The sequence below is a fragment of the Drosophila busckii genome, chromosome 3R, assembly GCF_011750605.1.
Source record: "Drosophila busckii strain San Diego stock center, stock number 13000-0081.31 chromosome 3R, ASM1175060v1, whole genome shotgun sequence".
Taxonomy (NCBI): domain Eukaryota; kingdom Metazoa; phylum Arthropoda; class Insecta; order Diptera; family Drosophilidae; genus Drosophila; species Drosophila busckii.
In genome coordinates, this window is record NC_046607.1 from 17,762,930 (window position 1) to 17,780,147 (window position 17,218).

Genomic DNA, 17,218 nt, shown 5'->3' on the forward strand with positions numbered 1-17,218 from the left:
TGTTGGCTAAAATGCAATTATTAAGCAAATTAGCAAGTAGTGAGATAACCGCCCACCACGGGCGCCATTCATACGACTCATTCATAAATCTCTGACCGCACCCAGCAGCACATCAGCAGCAGCATCAGCGGAGTCGGCCCAGCAGATTATTTCATTAAGCTGGAATTGCTTCCGCAAGATAACTTGACTGATTGAATGCAATTGCGCTGATTTGTTGGCCTAAGCACAATATTTTTAAATTAAGTCTACCCTTAGTTATAGCAACAAATCGTATAAGTAAAGCCTGCATATTTAAATGTAATCTCTGCCCCATGCTATGTATTCGTTTATTGCTTTACACACTTATAACTGAAAATCCGCGCCAAGTTGAAACAATGCGACTCACACACATACAAAGATTTATGCCCATGCACACACACACAAGCACCCATTGAAAATTCACCTTAATTCAAGTATAAACGATTTAACTTGCATCCCCCGTTCGCCCACCCACATAATGATGTTGCTGTTCTTGTTATATTTTATTTTATTTTATACGAACTTAATTTTGCTCAACTCGACCGCATGCACATATTTTACAGCCACACACACACACACACACACACACATACATGCGAGCACTTCATGCAAACAGGACAGACAACCCTTTTAAAAAAGTAACGGTAAACGCAACCATTTATTACATTCGCCCCAACAGCGACTGAGCGAGAGCGAGCAGCAGTCAATGCAAGCGCAAGAGCGAGAGCGAGAGCGAGTGTGAGAGCGAGCGGGAGCGCGCAGGACGGCAGGACACAAAAAGGATATGACGTTTTGCTTTTCACTTGGCAAGTGAGTGGAAATTTGTTTCATTATAATTATTTTCCACAATTGGACATATTAGTATGGTTGCGTCGACGCCGCAGTCAGCGCTGCGCAGCGCCGTTTGCCGACGCCATTTTTGCAATTTAAGTGTATGTGTGTGTGTGTAGCGAACTGAAAGAAAATACGACAGGATAAAATGCGAGAGCAGCACTCCATGCGCTGTCTCTTTCGCTAGCGACTGCGCAGGAGCTGCCACAAATGAACTGCAAACTGTGGTGAATTCCCATGGACGTTCTCCCCCCAACAGGCACTTTGGGGTAGTTTTTATCGATTCGCTGCATATAGTGGCCCCTTATATACACACGATTGAGATTGGGGGTGATCTATATACAACAGTTGTGGAAGCTGCGACGACGACGTTGTGGGAATGACAAAACAGAAAGTTATAATAATTTTTCTTTCCGCTTAATTGTGCCCCTGCGCAGCAGACAGACAGCACCTTCGATAACTAATGCTGCCTCTTACTCACACACACGCTTGTGCGCTCTCTCGCTCTCTGGTGACCTGACGCTGGCACTTTTAATTTGATGCTTTTATGTACAGCGATTGCTGCTGAGCTTTTAGCTTTTATATAGCAGCAGCAGCAGCAGCTCTCCATGCCAGGCTAGCGCTTCTCTCTATATAGACCAAAAGTCAGTTGCTAGGGGGCCTTGGGGGCAAGGCAAGGTATGTGTTATGCAGCATTGAAAGCGCTGCTGTGTCCATGTGCGTGGCCATGGCGTGGCGTGGCAGCGAGAGCGTAGGAAATACAGCAATTAGAGCCATATTAACCGTAATTAAATTTAATTGTTTAATTAAGCGCGAAAAGTGAAGGAAGGCATTTTGTGATTTTGCAATGGCGTCACACTGCTTATATACCCATTATATATATTATATATATATGTATCTCTGTGTCTGTGTGTGCGTGTGTGTGTGTGCGGGTGTTGGGTGGGCCCTGTGCGTGTGCTTGGCTTTGCGTGTTTCAGCTGCTTTAGCTGTTAACTGTCTGGCGCTGGTGTTGATATAACAAATAGCCATGTGATTTGATGCGACGGCTCTGATAGCCCCATAGTCGACCAATTAAGCATTCAAAACGTAAATTTCAGCACAGCACAGCACAGTTGGCATTAATTAGGCGGTTGAGCGATGTTCTGAGCGTCGAGACTTAACAAAAGGCCAGCAGCATTACTAATTTGAGTAGAGCCATAAACCAGCGCAGCGCAGTTGTAAAGTTTTAAACTGACTTAAAAGTTGTATAGAATTAGAAATTAAACAAACGATAAGTGAGATTGAAAGTGAAGTTCCAGCTAAGACAGCTGCCTCAAAGGGTCAAGCTAGCTAATCATATGCATAAGTTTATGATAATCCTTTCCCAGCTTGTCAATTTATAATCGTAACATAGCCAGATCATATCTTATGATAAATGTAGTTTAACTTGCAATAATGTCAAGTAAAATTAGCATCAATCAAAGTTGCAGGTGCAGTTGAGTTTGGGCAAAGCAAAAAATCTAACATCTAAGCAGATGTCAAGTGGCCCGCATGGGAAGACAGTCCGCTCTGGTCTGTTCGGGGTGTACAAATGTCAACCGCAACGTTGACGTCTTAATAATGATGAATTAATGGGCAAACAAGTCGCCTGACAATAGAAACAACAAACAGCCATTTAATAATTCTATCTATTGATGGCATAGAAATAGAAAAGATCAAGCAACTATTTGGGCAATGATTGAGAGCAGCGGCATCAATTACAAGCCACAGTTGGGCACCCAAACTCGTCGATGGCTGCCAACAAATTCAAAAATATCACTTAATTTTTCACATGCTATTGCTGTTGCTGTTGTAGTTGCTGCTGCTGCTGGCAGCCAATGCCAAAAGCAAGCGACATACCATGGCTGCATAAATCATGCGAAACGAACATGTCAAAGGTGCAACAAGGATTTGAATGCTGAATGCGAAGCCGAGAGCCGAGAGCAGCAGCATCGGAGTTCGATGAAAATATGAAGCCATTGTTGGCAGCGCATTTCCATATAAAAATCGCATCCAATAGCAATGTGGCTTGGCTGGAGCTGGGGCTGGGTGTTGTGCAGACTGAAGTACGGTTTATTATGCATGCGGCTAATGTAGTCATCGCTGTGACCGGACATATGCAAACAGGCCAGGCCGAAGCAAATAAGAAACCCATCAGAATTTCTCACTCCGGCCAGGCGCTACGACAAATAAATATTTTAACTCACAATAACAAAAGGGCCTCGGGGCAATGCGACAATTCTTCTGCTGCTTCTTCTTTAGGTTTTGGGCTGTGGCTGACCAGTTGACTTGTAACTGATGCGAAAGCTGCAGCGAGGGTTGCTTGCAAAGTTTCAAAAGCAGTTAAAGTTTGGTTTATAAAAATTATAATACAATTTTTTGCTGCACCCTCGTTTATATTGAATCAGTTCACTGCTTTTGTTACCTTGACTGCCCTCCCCCCTACCCTTTCCTTTCATAGAGCAGCCAGCAGGCGATGCTCATCTTTCAGTGCAACGCGGCTCTGCCGCCAAATCTGACCATCATTTGTTTAAATATGCGCCTGCAATTCACAACAGCAATAACAACAGCAACAACAATAACAGCAAGAGCAACAGCAACAGCCAACAGCAATGTTGAGTCAACGACAACATTCGAAGTTGCACGTTTAACAATTCAATTTATTTGCAACATCAAAATTTAACGAACATGAAATTGCGAGAATTTTAAGATTTTCAGCAGAAACAAACGAGCGACACGATCCTTGCCGACGACGGTCCTCGTCCCAGTCGCAGTCGCAGTCTCAGTCTTAGCCTTAGTTTTGACTACCAAAGTTAGTATGGACACCCCCTCAGGGCTCCCACTCTACAGACTCAGCGACTCTAAGCGATCAGTCGCTTTGGCAGCGTGTTTGCTTTTGAGTTTTGTTTGTCGCGCGCTTTTGTTCTTTTGTCTCGCTTTTGTGGCCTTTTGTCGTGGAGTTTGCTTAGCTGGTTTTTGGATTTGGGCTGGCTGCTCGGGTCTATGGCCAGAACTAAGCGCTTGGCTGCTTGCCTGCCTCTTGATGCTGAGTTGGGTTGCGCTTGGTGCAAAGAGTCAACAGTTTAGCATTCAAAAAAATATTTTAAATTAAAATTTCTGAAATTTTCGTCAATAAGCAGAAGAAGACAATGCAGTTGCATGGATTTAAGCCAGACATGCTTATAATGTAAGCCATAAGCTTAACTGATTTATTGCCAGCGCGCACTCCAAAGTACAGTGGTCACTCTAATTGGCTAAAAACAAAGGCATGCTAATAATTAAACTCGAAAACTCTCGAATCCCACGCTCGAGTGAGCTGCATTTGATTTGACAACGCCTTGCGGACATTTGCATTTGATTGCTGCTGCTGCTGCTCATCATTTTCACTATTTACATTTCTCATCAGCAGTGCATTTTTTTCTGGGCTGTGTTGTTTGGCTAATAGGCTAATCACACATCACAAAAAGCAATAGACAAAACAACAAACACACGCACACACACAACTGAAGTTGGCAAGGATCAAGCGCAGCAGCAACCCCTAAGTGGCCTGGCCTGCTGCTTCCATGTGAAAGTCAACAATGCTAAGCGGCTTAGCGCTTGTAACTATGACAGGCAGCAGTACCAGTACCAGTTCCAGGAGCAGAATCTCTGCCTAAGGATTACAGTAACTTTTTGTAATTGCTTGTTGCCCTTTGGCTGGCAGCGCTTTTTCTCTTCTTTATTATATTACGTGTGGATTATTTGTGTGCGCGGCACGCGGCAAATATAAATTAACGAAAATAACGTGAGACAGGCTGCTGCAGCGCTGATGGCTGATGGCTGATGGCAAACAGAGAGGAACGAGCAACATTATTGCATATTTAGTTTTAGCTGAAAAAAATTGTCAGCGCATTGAATGTGTTTGATTTGCATATTTGCATGTCTTGTCGTATGTCCTGTCCTGTCTGCAGGTTTTCGCAATCTCGTTCGCCGAGACGAGAGAACTGTTTGCAAATTGAAATGTCAAGTCTTGTGCTGAGCGCTTTATGACGTTCGCCAACGACTGTCTAACTGACTGACTGGCTGGCTGGCTGAATGACTGACTGATGCATCTGCATAAAAAGCGTCCATGTTGATGTCGATCTTGCGCTGTCGTCAGACATCGACCGTCAACGCATTGCATCGCGCACTAAATTAACATTTTGCAGGCAGGCAAATGTTATTGCGAAATGCAAATCGCAGCCACTTGGCAAACCAGTTGATGGCTCCCAAGGATATGCAGGGCCAGAGCAGCGTTTTAATAAAGCTTAAAGCGTGCCAGGATAGCAGCCACTTTCAGCTTGATCCTAAGCGTCATTTACATAAAAATAAAAGCTTGCCTATTTCTTTTACGACTCACCCACACACATCAAATTGAGCTGCTTGAGCACACAGCATGAGAAATTGCAAATTAATGTAAATCACAGCGTCAACAGTTTTCATAGGCTTGACAATCCACACGCTGCCATTTTTATGAGCAACACTACAAAATTGACACTTCAACAGCAACAGCAGCAACAATGAGCAACATTTGCAATATGTTTTGAATGTTTTTGCAAGTTGAGGCGATAAACAAGCAACGACAAGTGCCAGCCACAAGATGCTAACAAAACTTTGTCCATGCCACACACACACACACACACAACTCACACACACATGCAAACATGCGCCATTTTGTTATAGTTGTTGCCAGTTATGCAAACGGAAAATGACAAACGAATTAGTTATTGACAACAACAGGAAACGCAGCAGCAGAAAAACACAGCGAAAAAGAAAAACAGAGAGAGAGAGAGAGAGAGAGAGGGAGAATCAAAAGTTGTGCATTGATGTAAAATTTCCGTTTGCTGTTGCATAAAATAAACTGCAAAATCAAAAGACGATTTGACATTGATACGTTGACTGTATCTAGCAGATGCCTCTTTACATGTGCTAATGATGCCGGATGCGTATACGTGTTGTGGCCAATTGACAGTTTGACACTCCACTCAATAACAGCAAATTATCACACGGTGCCAGTAAATAATAAATATTGTTAAGAGCTAAAACGAAAGTACAATGGAAACTTACTAGACATGTGAAAAGTTGTCTTAATCATCGAAATGATTTAATTTGCCATTAAATTAAAAATTGTTTCAAATATAGCAAAAAACATTATTTGATGCTCTTCTGTTAAAATCTTTTAATAGATTACAATATGCTAAGCTTCCCAAATCGAACTTAATTTGCTCTTGTAGCTAATTAAGAATATTTAAAATTTAAATAGTCACTGAACTTTGTAATCCTCTTATGACTAAAAGTACTAAATTAAAACTTTTAACAATAATCAAAGCTTCGCTTGAACTACTATATAAATCTCTATAGCTGCAATTTAAATTTCTAGTTGCCAACACGAACCTCTACAGGTGAAATCTAAACTTAGAAAATTCAATTATTGCTTACTTGTAAGCATAACTGGCAATCACAGCTAAGGCTCGGCCCTCAGCCCAAATCAAATCCAAGCACCAACGCAGTTTCCGTATTGGACTTTGGCATAGCAAGTACAAGTCCAAGTCACGTGTCAGCAGTCAGTCAAAGGCATTTTGGACAATGGGCTGGGAATCTTTGGATTTCTGGGATCATTCATCAAGCTAAATGTCAATGGGACACGTTTTTTTCACGTGCGAGGTGACGGCGAATTTCTTGGCGTTTGGCCAAAAAATTAAGCCTCTTAGTGCAGGTCCTGCCTGCCTTGGCAGGCAAAAGCCTTTAATTGTATTTAGGCACAGTTGACATTTATTGCTGATTGTGTGCATTGATTGATTGACAATAGCGCGACTAGGCGCGCTAATTTAAACAAAACGCTAGCGTATTATAAATATTTTTTTGAGAGCGCTTGTAAGCGATATGTTAAAAGCAAGAGACCGCCAGCTAATCCGCAGGAAGCGCACAGGACATCAAAGACTAGCAGCCCGCATAGCTGTTGCCTAATTAAATATTGACAAATCAATTTGAGTTTAAGCGATTTGTGCGCAGCTGCCGTCAGTAAGTAAATAAAGCTGCGATTGGTTTGTGATTTAATTTCAATTTAAGCGTTTTCAATTTCAAGCACACACACACCACACACACAGAGCCAATGAAAAGGTTCTTTTCACATGCAAATTTTCGTTTAATTTCGCCAAGCAAAACATCACGTAGCGCCATCATCAATATGGCGCCAGCTCAATGGCGGCGCAAATGGTAACGGTGTTGCTTATGGCTGCCAAATGGAGCTCAGGATAAGTGGGGTGTGGGGTTGGGGGTTGGAGTACATTGATTGGCATGTGATTTTTATACAACTGCTTTGCATTTTATGCGCACGTTTTGTGCCGAGAGTGAAGCCAACATTTGAATTTGATTTGATAAATTTTTTATGCTGATTGGAAAATGCGGCGCAATGTGTCCCCAGTTGATGGTAGCAACAAAAAAAAAAGAAAAAAACCAGCAAAAAAAAATTGTTTAATACGCTTGCTCTTATTAAATTACAAGGTGGCCCATTAATGCGCGCCGAGTAGGCTTTTGGTCGAACAATGTTGCGCATTTGGGGCTGTGATAAATGCATTCCCCCGCCATCAAATTGGCCAAGAGCTCAGCTCGACTCCATGCATAATCTACGCTCGCTGTGGCGTTCCACAAATTGCCCTGCGCCACGCTGATGTCTTCATAATGCCTGCAATGGAGCAGTGCAGCTTTGGCTAACTGCATAACTGGCTAACAGGCAACGTTGGCTGTTGACCATATACAGCGCTCAATTCGATTAAGTTTGCGTTGAATGTAAAATTTATACGCCCCACGTCAATTCTGACAGTTCACTCACTCACATTGCAAGACGGACGGACGGACCGACAGAGCGCGATTCATTGCAATGGCTAAAGCCAAACACACAAGAGTTTCGTGGAATCTTGTCAATGTGCAATTGTGAATATTGCACGTACAGTAAACACAAGCTAAGGTTGAAGCTGCAGACTCAGCTTTGCTTCGCGCTGCGCTGCATTGTTCCTTTGGCTTTAGCTAGTATGTCATGCCAGCAGCGGAAATTGCATTGAAATGCACAAAATATTACAAAAAAGGAGCTCGTTATGTGCGTGGCTGAGGCGCCGTACCCTGGGACGCATCACAGACTCAGCAGCAGCAGCAACAACATCAGCGTCAGACCTAACGACAGCTTCCTTTGCCGCAGGTTTTGGCAAGAGTCAATTGTAGAAATTAGCGTGGCTTGCTGCAGCAGCAGTAGCGAACCCTTTATCAATGGACGGCGTTTGGTGTAAAAGTATCAAATTACACATCCGGCGGAAACAGCGCTGCTGACTTTGAATTTTGACTGCGGCACTCTTCTTTATGTTGTTATCTGACTTAGCTGGCGGGCTGGCGTCTGGTTTCGATTTCGAATGTTAAACATTTTTTAAGCGCCGCTGCTTGTGGTTGCAAAATTGGCAATGATACAACTTATAATCCCCATGTGACACTCGCTCAGCAATATGCTCGCTCTCAAGCTGACTTCTGTGTGTGCTGAGTCCTGTGATAAGCTCAGCCAAGGCATTGTCCTGCTACGGCTGTCAGTTGTCCAACCACTAAATGACTATAAAGTAGCAACTTCCGCGACTGTTGCGCAAAATCATTCAATTTCCGTTTGGGCACACGCCTCAGACGCCTTTGCCCCCCCACCCAATCTTTTATATACAGTATGTGTTATGTGTGTGTGTACGCGTGTATGTTTGCGCATCATAATCGAGGGTGTGATTTGTCCTTTTCAACGTTTGCCTTTTCGCCCAGCATCCTTATGAAACATCACCGCAATTTAGTTGCCTCAGCTTTCCCCCTCTCTTTTACTTTACTCTACGCTCGTTGGTGGCTGCGAAAAATTTGAATAATTTTTATTACGTGGCGCGTTATGAATTTTTGATGAGCCACAGTCCCACAGTGCTCTAAATGTTTCTATTGTTGCTGTTGCTGTTGTTGTTGTTGCAGTGGGCGTGTGGCCAGTTATCCTTCACTAAGCCAAGTGACAGTGGCACAATTTATTAGATTTCTCAGCCTCTGCCACTGCCTCTTCCATCTCTGCCAAGTTCATTTTTTTCTGCTCGCTTCATTTGGATTTTTTTCTTGTTGTCGTCAGCGTCTCTGTGCGCGAAGCTTCCGGTACGCAAAAGTTGGGCGGACCAGCAGCAGCAGCAGCAGCAGCAGTTGAGCTATGGCTCCTGGTCTCTGCCAGCTCCTGCCTACGTTTGCACTGTGTGCTCTGCTCTGGGCGTGCTGTGTGTAATAAAAGCAAATAAAATATTCTTTAATATGCGACACTCGCCGTAGTCTTTTTTTCCCACATCCCCTCGCTTACCTTGCAACCCCCACCCGGACGGACGAGTAGTGTGTGTGTGTGCAATTTGCATATATATTGGCTCGACAAGCATTAATATGTGTAATCCCATAATTTTTTAATTAAATCAAATTGTTTATTTTTTCTTTGGCCTGCCACTAGCAAAGGGGGATGAAAAAAGGAAGTTACATTGCCCTAAAATGTTTATACATGTTAAATAAGCATAATAACAATGATCAAGGGTCATCTGAATATTAATATTAAAAAGTTTGTGACAATACTTATATGAAAACAATAAGCAGAAGTTTAATGCATTGTACTATATATTCAATATAGATAAAAATATATGCATGGATTCCTTAAAAGTTGTTTTGACTGTACATTGATATAGTTCAAAAGAGTTAAACATATTTGCTAAACATATATAATACTTATTGGATTATTGGTTTATAGACGAATTAAAAATAGATAGCAAAGTCTTAAAAACAATTGATTTTTGCTCAAGTTTTAATATAAAAAGCAATTTATATAATTACAAATAAAATACATCACAAACATATTCTTTAATGTTTCTCTCTCTCGCTAGTTTAACTTTAATCGATGGTAATAGAATAGAAAAAGCTGCTTAGCTTTTTGCTTTAACTTAAATTATTTTCGTTTTAGACATTCATAATTGAACTTCCTTTGTAAGCGATTAGTTATAATCAATCTGAGAACCCCTATTTGCTGTAACCAGCCCCCATGGCTTAACCCATTGGCTAGCGGACAACTAAGTATGGGCGCACTGTAACCAAATGTAAACGTAGTTAAGTCATTGGCAGCGCCTTCCGGATTTGAGGCGATTAAGTGATTTCGTGCACACTGCATGATAATTGGATTAATATGCGCCGACAACAGGATGAAGACCCTGACACCAAGCTGGAGTTGGAGTTGGAATTGGAGTTGGCGGGGGTGGAACTTTTGCTTAACTGGCAAATGATGTGGGAAGGGAAGGGGTAGGGGTTATTAAGAGCAAGAGTGCTACATCTATGTAGAGCAGCCAGAGCGTGTGGGTTAAATGCTGCTCTGCTTATCGGCAGCATCAAAAATACAAACAGCATACTGAGTATAGTATCGCCTATAATCATATATCATAGCTACTGCTGAGGGGTGAAGCGAATGCTTAAGCAGAGCTTGCCATTGCCTTTGGCTACGGGTGGTTAACGCTAACACCCTCAATTGTGCCGACAAACCTCCCCAATTTAGACAGTGTGTTTATGTGTGTGTGTGGGTGCCAAAGCATATTTTCTTTGTCGGGATTAAGCGATAAAATTGTATTGTTAATATTGATAAATCATGAGCCAATTAACGAAAGTTTGTCAAGCATTTAAAAGTCAGTCGGCATTTTGAATTTTAGCTGCAGCTTTAACAATTTGTCAGCCAAAACGACTAGACAAACAAGCAAACAGTTTTAGGTTGTTGTTTTTATTGTTTTTAATTTTTGGCCTTTTAGCCAAACAACTGTTTGTCCATTGGCCACTTAGCTTTCCATTACCAAACGCTGCCGCTGCGCAAACAAATTAAATCGATTCGGTTGCCACAGAAGCCGCTTCCGAAGCGCGGCACGGCGGTCTGATCAAAAAATCAGAAAACAAAACACAAACAATCTTCAATTATTTGACAAGCGGCAGTCCCGACTCCGACTTTGACTACGGCTACGGCTAAGTGCTGGACCATAGACACCATACAGAGCTGCCTAATTTATAAAGCAAATCATCATATATGTATATGAAAATTAGCGGCCAACTTAAAGAGCTCGTTTGGCCGGCACACACAGCGATTTCCTTATGATTAATTTATTTGCACAATGAGTGCGCAGAGTCAAGCGCTCAATTGCCCAAAGGCGGCAACAATTTTCACACCTCTGCAAACTGGATGGACTCCAAGTGGTCGACTCCAAGCCGACTCTCGCATTTCGGCTGCTCATTAGTGAGTGGGCAATGCGCATCTCTTTTGAACTGGCCGCGATGCGCCTTTTAGACACTTGTTGTCTAATTACCAAAGCCACCCGCAATGGCACGTCCAACTCCAAGCTGTGGCTTGTTCTCATTTCTTTTGCCTCGACTTCTACTAAGTGTGGCACTGGGTGAAATCGTCGCCAAGCCATAGCGAAAGCCAAAGTTTCACTTTGCAGTCGGTCGAAGTCGCAGATTCAGTCTCAGTGGCATTTGCGAGTGCTTGTTAATCGGCGGGCGCTGTTGGCTTTGAAGCTCAACTGATCATGAATCTAATGATTTGCTGCTCTCGTACAGCTTTTTATTTATTTTTGGTAGCAATTATTCAATAAACGCAAAAGCAAAGGTACCGATGTGGCACAGATAATGATCTGGCGCAATAAAGTTGAAATGCGTCTGTTAATCGCTTCGAGATACATAATAATTTCTGTGGTCAAACATGCACAGGCGACGACAAGCGACAAACGACAGACAGACAGACGGACAGAAATTGCCGATTCAAGATTCAGATTGCCGGCGCATATCGATCAGCCTGGTCGCGTCCCTAAGTCAGAGTCAGCAAATTTATATGACACTGCTGAAATGCTCTACAAACATTTAAGCAGCTAATAAATTTGTTTTAATTAAAAGCCACTTTATTTTATTAGCTAGCTGTGTTTTGAAGTGTCTCTTAGTTTTGGCCAACTTTTAGTTAAAGTATATTAGCGTAGACTTAAACGCCGCTCGCTTAATAAATCTTTAGCTTACTCGCATCCAAATCCAAATGCCAAAATTGCTATTGTTTTGCCCAAAAGGGCCGCCAAATGCGCAACCCAAAAACCCAAAAATAAATCTACAAGCCAGGCAGACAAATTCGAAGCTACCTTTGGCCAGAACTCAGCTTGATAAGCATCGATGGGCGCAAGCTGCGTCAGCCTACAGATCCTTTATTTATGGCAGCGCCGAAATATGTCCCAAGCCCAAGCCCCACTGTACCCGCTCGCTCTGGCTGGCTGGCTGGCTGCTCGTCTAGTTAGCTAGAAATTAGAGCAATTAGCTGCCAGGCCGGCTGCAGTGCATAAAAACTATATAAAATAATAAAAAACAACTAATCAGCGTTGACAAGAGACACTTAAAGTAAAAAACAAAATGATGTAAATGTTTAGTTTACTTGACTGCTGCGGCTACTGCTGTGGGCGTATGTCCAAGTCTTGGCTTGTAAACAGTTTCATTATCAGATGATTAGTTAATTTATAGAGCTACTACCTGTGTGCACGTTCTAGATCCGAGTGCAGCGATAGCCGCTCCAAGAGACGGGCATCTGCCACAGCGACACATAAATAAGCCAGGCCTAAATGTCAAAGGGCATTTAATGAAGTTATTTAACGCTGCAGCCAACTGAGCGCTACCGTGCAGAGAAACTGAGCGACAAAGAGAGTGGGAGAGAGTCGCTCGACTCTCTTGGTGAGGGCGTACTCTGCTGTCTTAGATCGCTAGAATCGCCAGCGATCATAATCTGTGTAGCTCTTTGTATGGGGCGCTGCTGTCTATGTCTGCGTTTTGCGTCTGCTTTGCATTGGACCAGGCCAAAACTGGTTGGGCAATAAAACGCTTGCTATAACGAGCAACAAAATTTGTAACGATTCAATTTAAGGCTGTGTACATAGCGTCGGCAAAAGATGAAATAGTCAAAATAGACGCAAGGCAACCAAAGGCTGCGCTCCTCCCCTCCCACACCCACTTGCCCCACTGCGGCACTTGCAGACACGGAGCCGTTTTGTATGTTGGGCTGCATGTATTCAGCTCCAGCTCCAGCTCCAGCTCTGGGCTGCGGCTCGCGCTTAGTTGCAGTTCAATTCAATAAAATTTATGAAGACATGACTGGCAATTGTAGTCCCGACGTCGTCGTCGGCTACAAAACAAATACTCTCTGGAGTTCGACGTTCGACGCGGCAGCAGCCAGCGTCCTTTTCAAAACAGTTTGACGCCTACTCCAGCCTCAGCTCATTGAGGTTTCAGTCTCTCAGAGTCTACAGCTTACAACTCAATTTTCCAACATTTGACATTTTGCTGTTTAATATATGAAATTAATTAAGCGCAAAATTTTGGTAACCTGCCGGAGGCGGCAACTCAAAGAGCAGCAAAGAATATAAAAAGGATAAGAATAAGGACCTGGCGTGTAGTACAAGATTGTGCAACGATTTCTATACCTGAGCACACAGACATGGGTGTGGCCAGGTCATAAACGCAAGCATTTTCTTTTTAGATCAATGCTACTGTCCACTGTCCATTGATGATAATCGGCCAGGCATATCGCCAGGCATTATCTTTTGTACCTCCTTCAGTGTGTGTGGGAATTTTCTGCGCCCTTTGTTGCCTCAAATTGTCGTAAAATTTGACATAAAAAATTAGTTGCATGGTTTTTGGCTTTCTAATCGGGTGGTCTAAGTAATTCAAGTAGTGATTTTAAAAAATTATATAACAATTATATTTGAAATGTACTTTGTTTATTGTTATTTTAAGCATACAAAGTCTTACCCAGTAATCCCCGATCGTACGGACGTGGAGTAGTATAGAAAGCTGTCGAACTACCGGGGAGTGGGAACTGTCGGCAAGGGCCCAGTACCATTCAAGCAAGCATTCAAGTACTCATAGGTCTTAGCCGTGTTCTCCACATAAGTCCTCTCGGCATTGTTCACACAAATTGTCTTTACAGTCTCGATAGATTGATAGGCTGCGCTCATTTCGGTGACCAATTCAGTAGCATCAGCGGATATGGCATACATAATCAAGGCTTGCTCGTTGCCCTAAATCGGCAATATATTATATAATATCAAATTAAAAATATCACTCTCTACTTACAGCTTGCGCATAGCACTCAAGAGCATCCACATAGTCCTTCCAGCTTCCGCAATTATTCACCGCCCCGCAGGAGTTTTTACTGGATACGTAGATCTCATCACGTGCGTATTGCCAGCGCGCATTCTCGGTAGTAATTTGCTGATTATAGTTTAGATTGCAAGTGTTATAGTTGCTCTCGTACGTTTGCAATATGCCATCCAGCTGGGGCGTGTAGTAGCCAAAGCAATTGGGGCTATTGTTGGAAAATTCAGCTCCTAGCGCCTGCGATTGTTGCTTCAGTTTCCAGATACTGCTCATATCCAACTTTGCTTGCACGCCCATGCCAAGCAGCAGCACGAGCAGTAAGTAACAGCATTTCTTAGTCATTTCTATGCCGTGATAACTCCCAGTCTGATTATAGCATTGGCAACTGTTTCAGCTTTTATAGCTCAATAAACCCCTACAATTATATCTGGCACAATTAATGTTCTTGTTTTTAGCCAAATTACACACTTTAGCGTCTTATCAAATATCCGTTTCCCATTATGTGCAATTAATTAATAAATTGTTTGTTGCTTGCTTCAAACGACTTACTTTTTCCACGATAAATGAAACAAATTAAAGCACAATTAAAAGTGTCAATTTCCTTTTAATCTCTACAATAGTCTTGGCATTTTTAGCCATGCCAGCTTATCTGTAAAATTGATATTAAGACTACTTTCTTGTTTAATTGCTCTGGCACAAAATTCATTCAGTGCAAGGACGTAGCATTTATGTTTTTGTCATAGCTTGGCTAAAAATCATCAATCTCTTAAATGGCCAATTGCTTGTAATATTGCTAAAACAAATTACATTCGGGATTCTACAACTTTGTTTTATTTTCAAGTTGACTTAAAGCTCTTTGAAGCCTTATTTAAAACAATAAAATTTATACTCTGTGTGTAAGAGGTCCAGCAAGTATGTTGTCCAAACTACTCTTGATTGGCGCACACTAATATTGGCGCAATATAAAATTTATTTTTTATTCAAACTGCGTTTTCGTACATTACAAATTCTTAAGCAGTTAAAAATTTATTATTTATTTAATGAATGAAAATAAATTAACTTATAGATATATACTACTTAATTGGCTGCAAAATTTATATAAAAGTAAAACATTTTCAGCTTTTGTTTATAGTCATGCAAAATTATTTATTAATTTTTTTTATTCAATAGGCTGTTGTAGGTTGAACATGTATTAATGAGGGGTAGGGGTAGGATCGGTAGGGGTAGGATCGGTAGGGGTAGGAGCGGTAGGGGTAGGATTGGTAGGGGTAGAATAGGTAGGGGTGGAGCGGGTACGGTGGTAGTGAAGGATATACTTGTTGCTAGCAGCAACAAGACGCTTCACTGGTCGTAATAACTTGCTTGTGTTTTCACATAGGCAAAACGAACTTACAAGCACTAGTCCTAACGCATTTGTTCAAACTCAGGTGTTCCAATACCATTTAAACATAGATAGCTTCACCGGGCAAGCAGCAATCCCTGTGTTGCTGTGCGAAAACGACCGTGTAGAAGATCTGGGCTCTATAGCAAGCCTGTGGTAACAATGGTGAGTATATTGGTTAAACAGTATGAAATCAGAGTTTTAGTCGCGATGCCTCTTACGGTGTAGATAAATGACATTCAAATAGAAGCTTCAAATGGCAAGTCGTCTGCGTATAACAATAACATCAGTATAGTATTCGTGCATCGCTACAATCTCATAGACATTCTGTTTCTTCCTGTCGAACGGCACTCGTTCTATACGTACTAGGGTGGTGTACACCTTACTGTCTATTGCGTTCTATAGAATTTGTCTAGTGCGCACGAGGTCATAATCGGACTTAGTATGATAGGTAACGCTGGCATCAATTTATGTGCGTATCTAGGTAAAGGTTTATAGGGCACTATGCCTGCGTTGATCCTGAATGAGTTTCAGCAGTACTATTGGCTCTCCAATCTGCAGCTCTTGAAGAACATTCCTTCGCTCTAGTCTTCGGAGCGATAGTTGTTAAGATAGAAAGCACGTTAGCCAAGGCTCAGTCCCAGCCAGCAGCAGTAGCAAGGCATAATTTCCGACACATCTTCATAGTGAATTGTGAATCGAAAAAGTCTCAAATCTCGTATTTATATAGAATCTCACTTTCTCCAGCTCTCAGTGGTAGACACGCATTGCATTTCTTTAATTGATGTTGTTGTGCTTATCTAACAAGCTAATTGATTAGAGCTGGTTAAACAGAAATGAATTACGTGCAGTTCAGAATTGATAATAATAAGTATTATTATAACTGATCAGACCATTAGCACAGAGTTTAAGCTTAGTCATGCGCAGAATAATATTTGTATATTCTACTCTCTTAGTTTCCATGCTCTGACTTTTTTATCTCTGCTTCTGTATGTGGAGCTGCGTCGCGTCTCCGTGATCCACTGCCCAAATGCATTCACGAGCATTACTCCATCAACCAGGCTCTATTTTCTACCTTGGTATTGTCCCATTGTATTATAGCGGTGAGACTTCTTAGCAACATTTCGGATGAACTAGTCATCAATAGGCCTGTATATCAGCTCCTAGAGCACGATATGCCTGTATTATTAAGATGGCGTCTTGCAAGGGATGAATCCATCAACGTGATTACCGTATTAGTCTAAAGCATCATCAGTATATTTCTCAAATCGTTTACACTTTTACTACCTATATTCTACTCTCTACTTAACTTCTTTGTCCCTCCAGCTATTCAAAGGTTGGTAATTTGTGCACATAAGTTGGGCTGGCTGTTGCATTTTTCGATTGATCAGCAGACTGTTTTCATCGCAGCCCTGCCGCGGATTCCATTTGATTCTCTGTACTTAGCGTCAGCGGCTAAATCAGGCGATTCAAAGAATCCCCACAAGCCTGGTACTCACGAGAATACTCCGCGGAATGGGCGTCGAGAATGGGTAAATAGCGATTGAAGCAATATTGAGTTAGTGCAGGATTGGCAGCTCTTTCTACGCTGTAGTGCATCAACATATCCACCAACTGGCGATCCATACTCATAGGCGCTGGGCGTGCTGCGGTGGCTACGCCAACCACTAGCAAGACTGTTACCACTTTCACGAACATTGTTTTTCTTTCGAGCACAAAACCTTTCTGTCTGGTCAACAAGTTGGCACAGCCATATTTATGGAA

General features: G+C 42.2%; 2 protein-coding genes across 2 annotated transcripts; both read right to left on the reverse strand.

Moving 5' to 3' along the window:
• Positions 1–13,712: 13,712 nt before the first annotated feature.
• Positions 13,713–14,488, reverse strand: LOC108602645 (CG10911). The gene is made up of 2 exons (XM_017990791.1): positions 14,050–14,488; positions 13,713–13,994 (listed from the first exon to the last, which is right to left on the reverse strand). Exons 1-2 carry the CDS (start codon positions 14,413–14,415, stop codon positions 13,776–13,778), a joined length of 585 nt encoding a protein of 194 aa, XP_017846280.1. The 5' UTR covers positions 14,416–14,488; the 3' UTR covers positions 13,713–13,775.
• Positions 14,489–16,879: 2,391 nt separating this feature from the next.
• On the reverse strand, positions 16,880–17,191 carry LOC108603675 (CG31041). The gene has a single exon (XM_033294111.1). It carries the CDS (start codon positions 17,150–17,152, stop codon positions 16,910–16,912), a length of 243 nt encoding a protein of 80 aa, XP_033150002.1. The 5' UTR covers positions 17,153–17,191; the 3' UTR covers positions 16,880–16,909.
• Between the last annotated feature and the right edge of the window lie 27 nt (positions 17,192–17,218).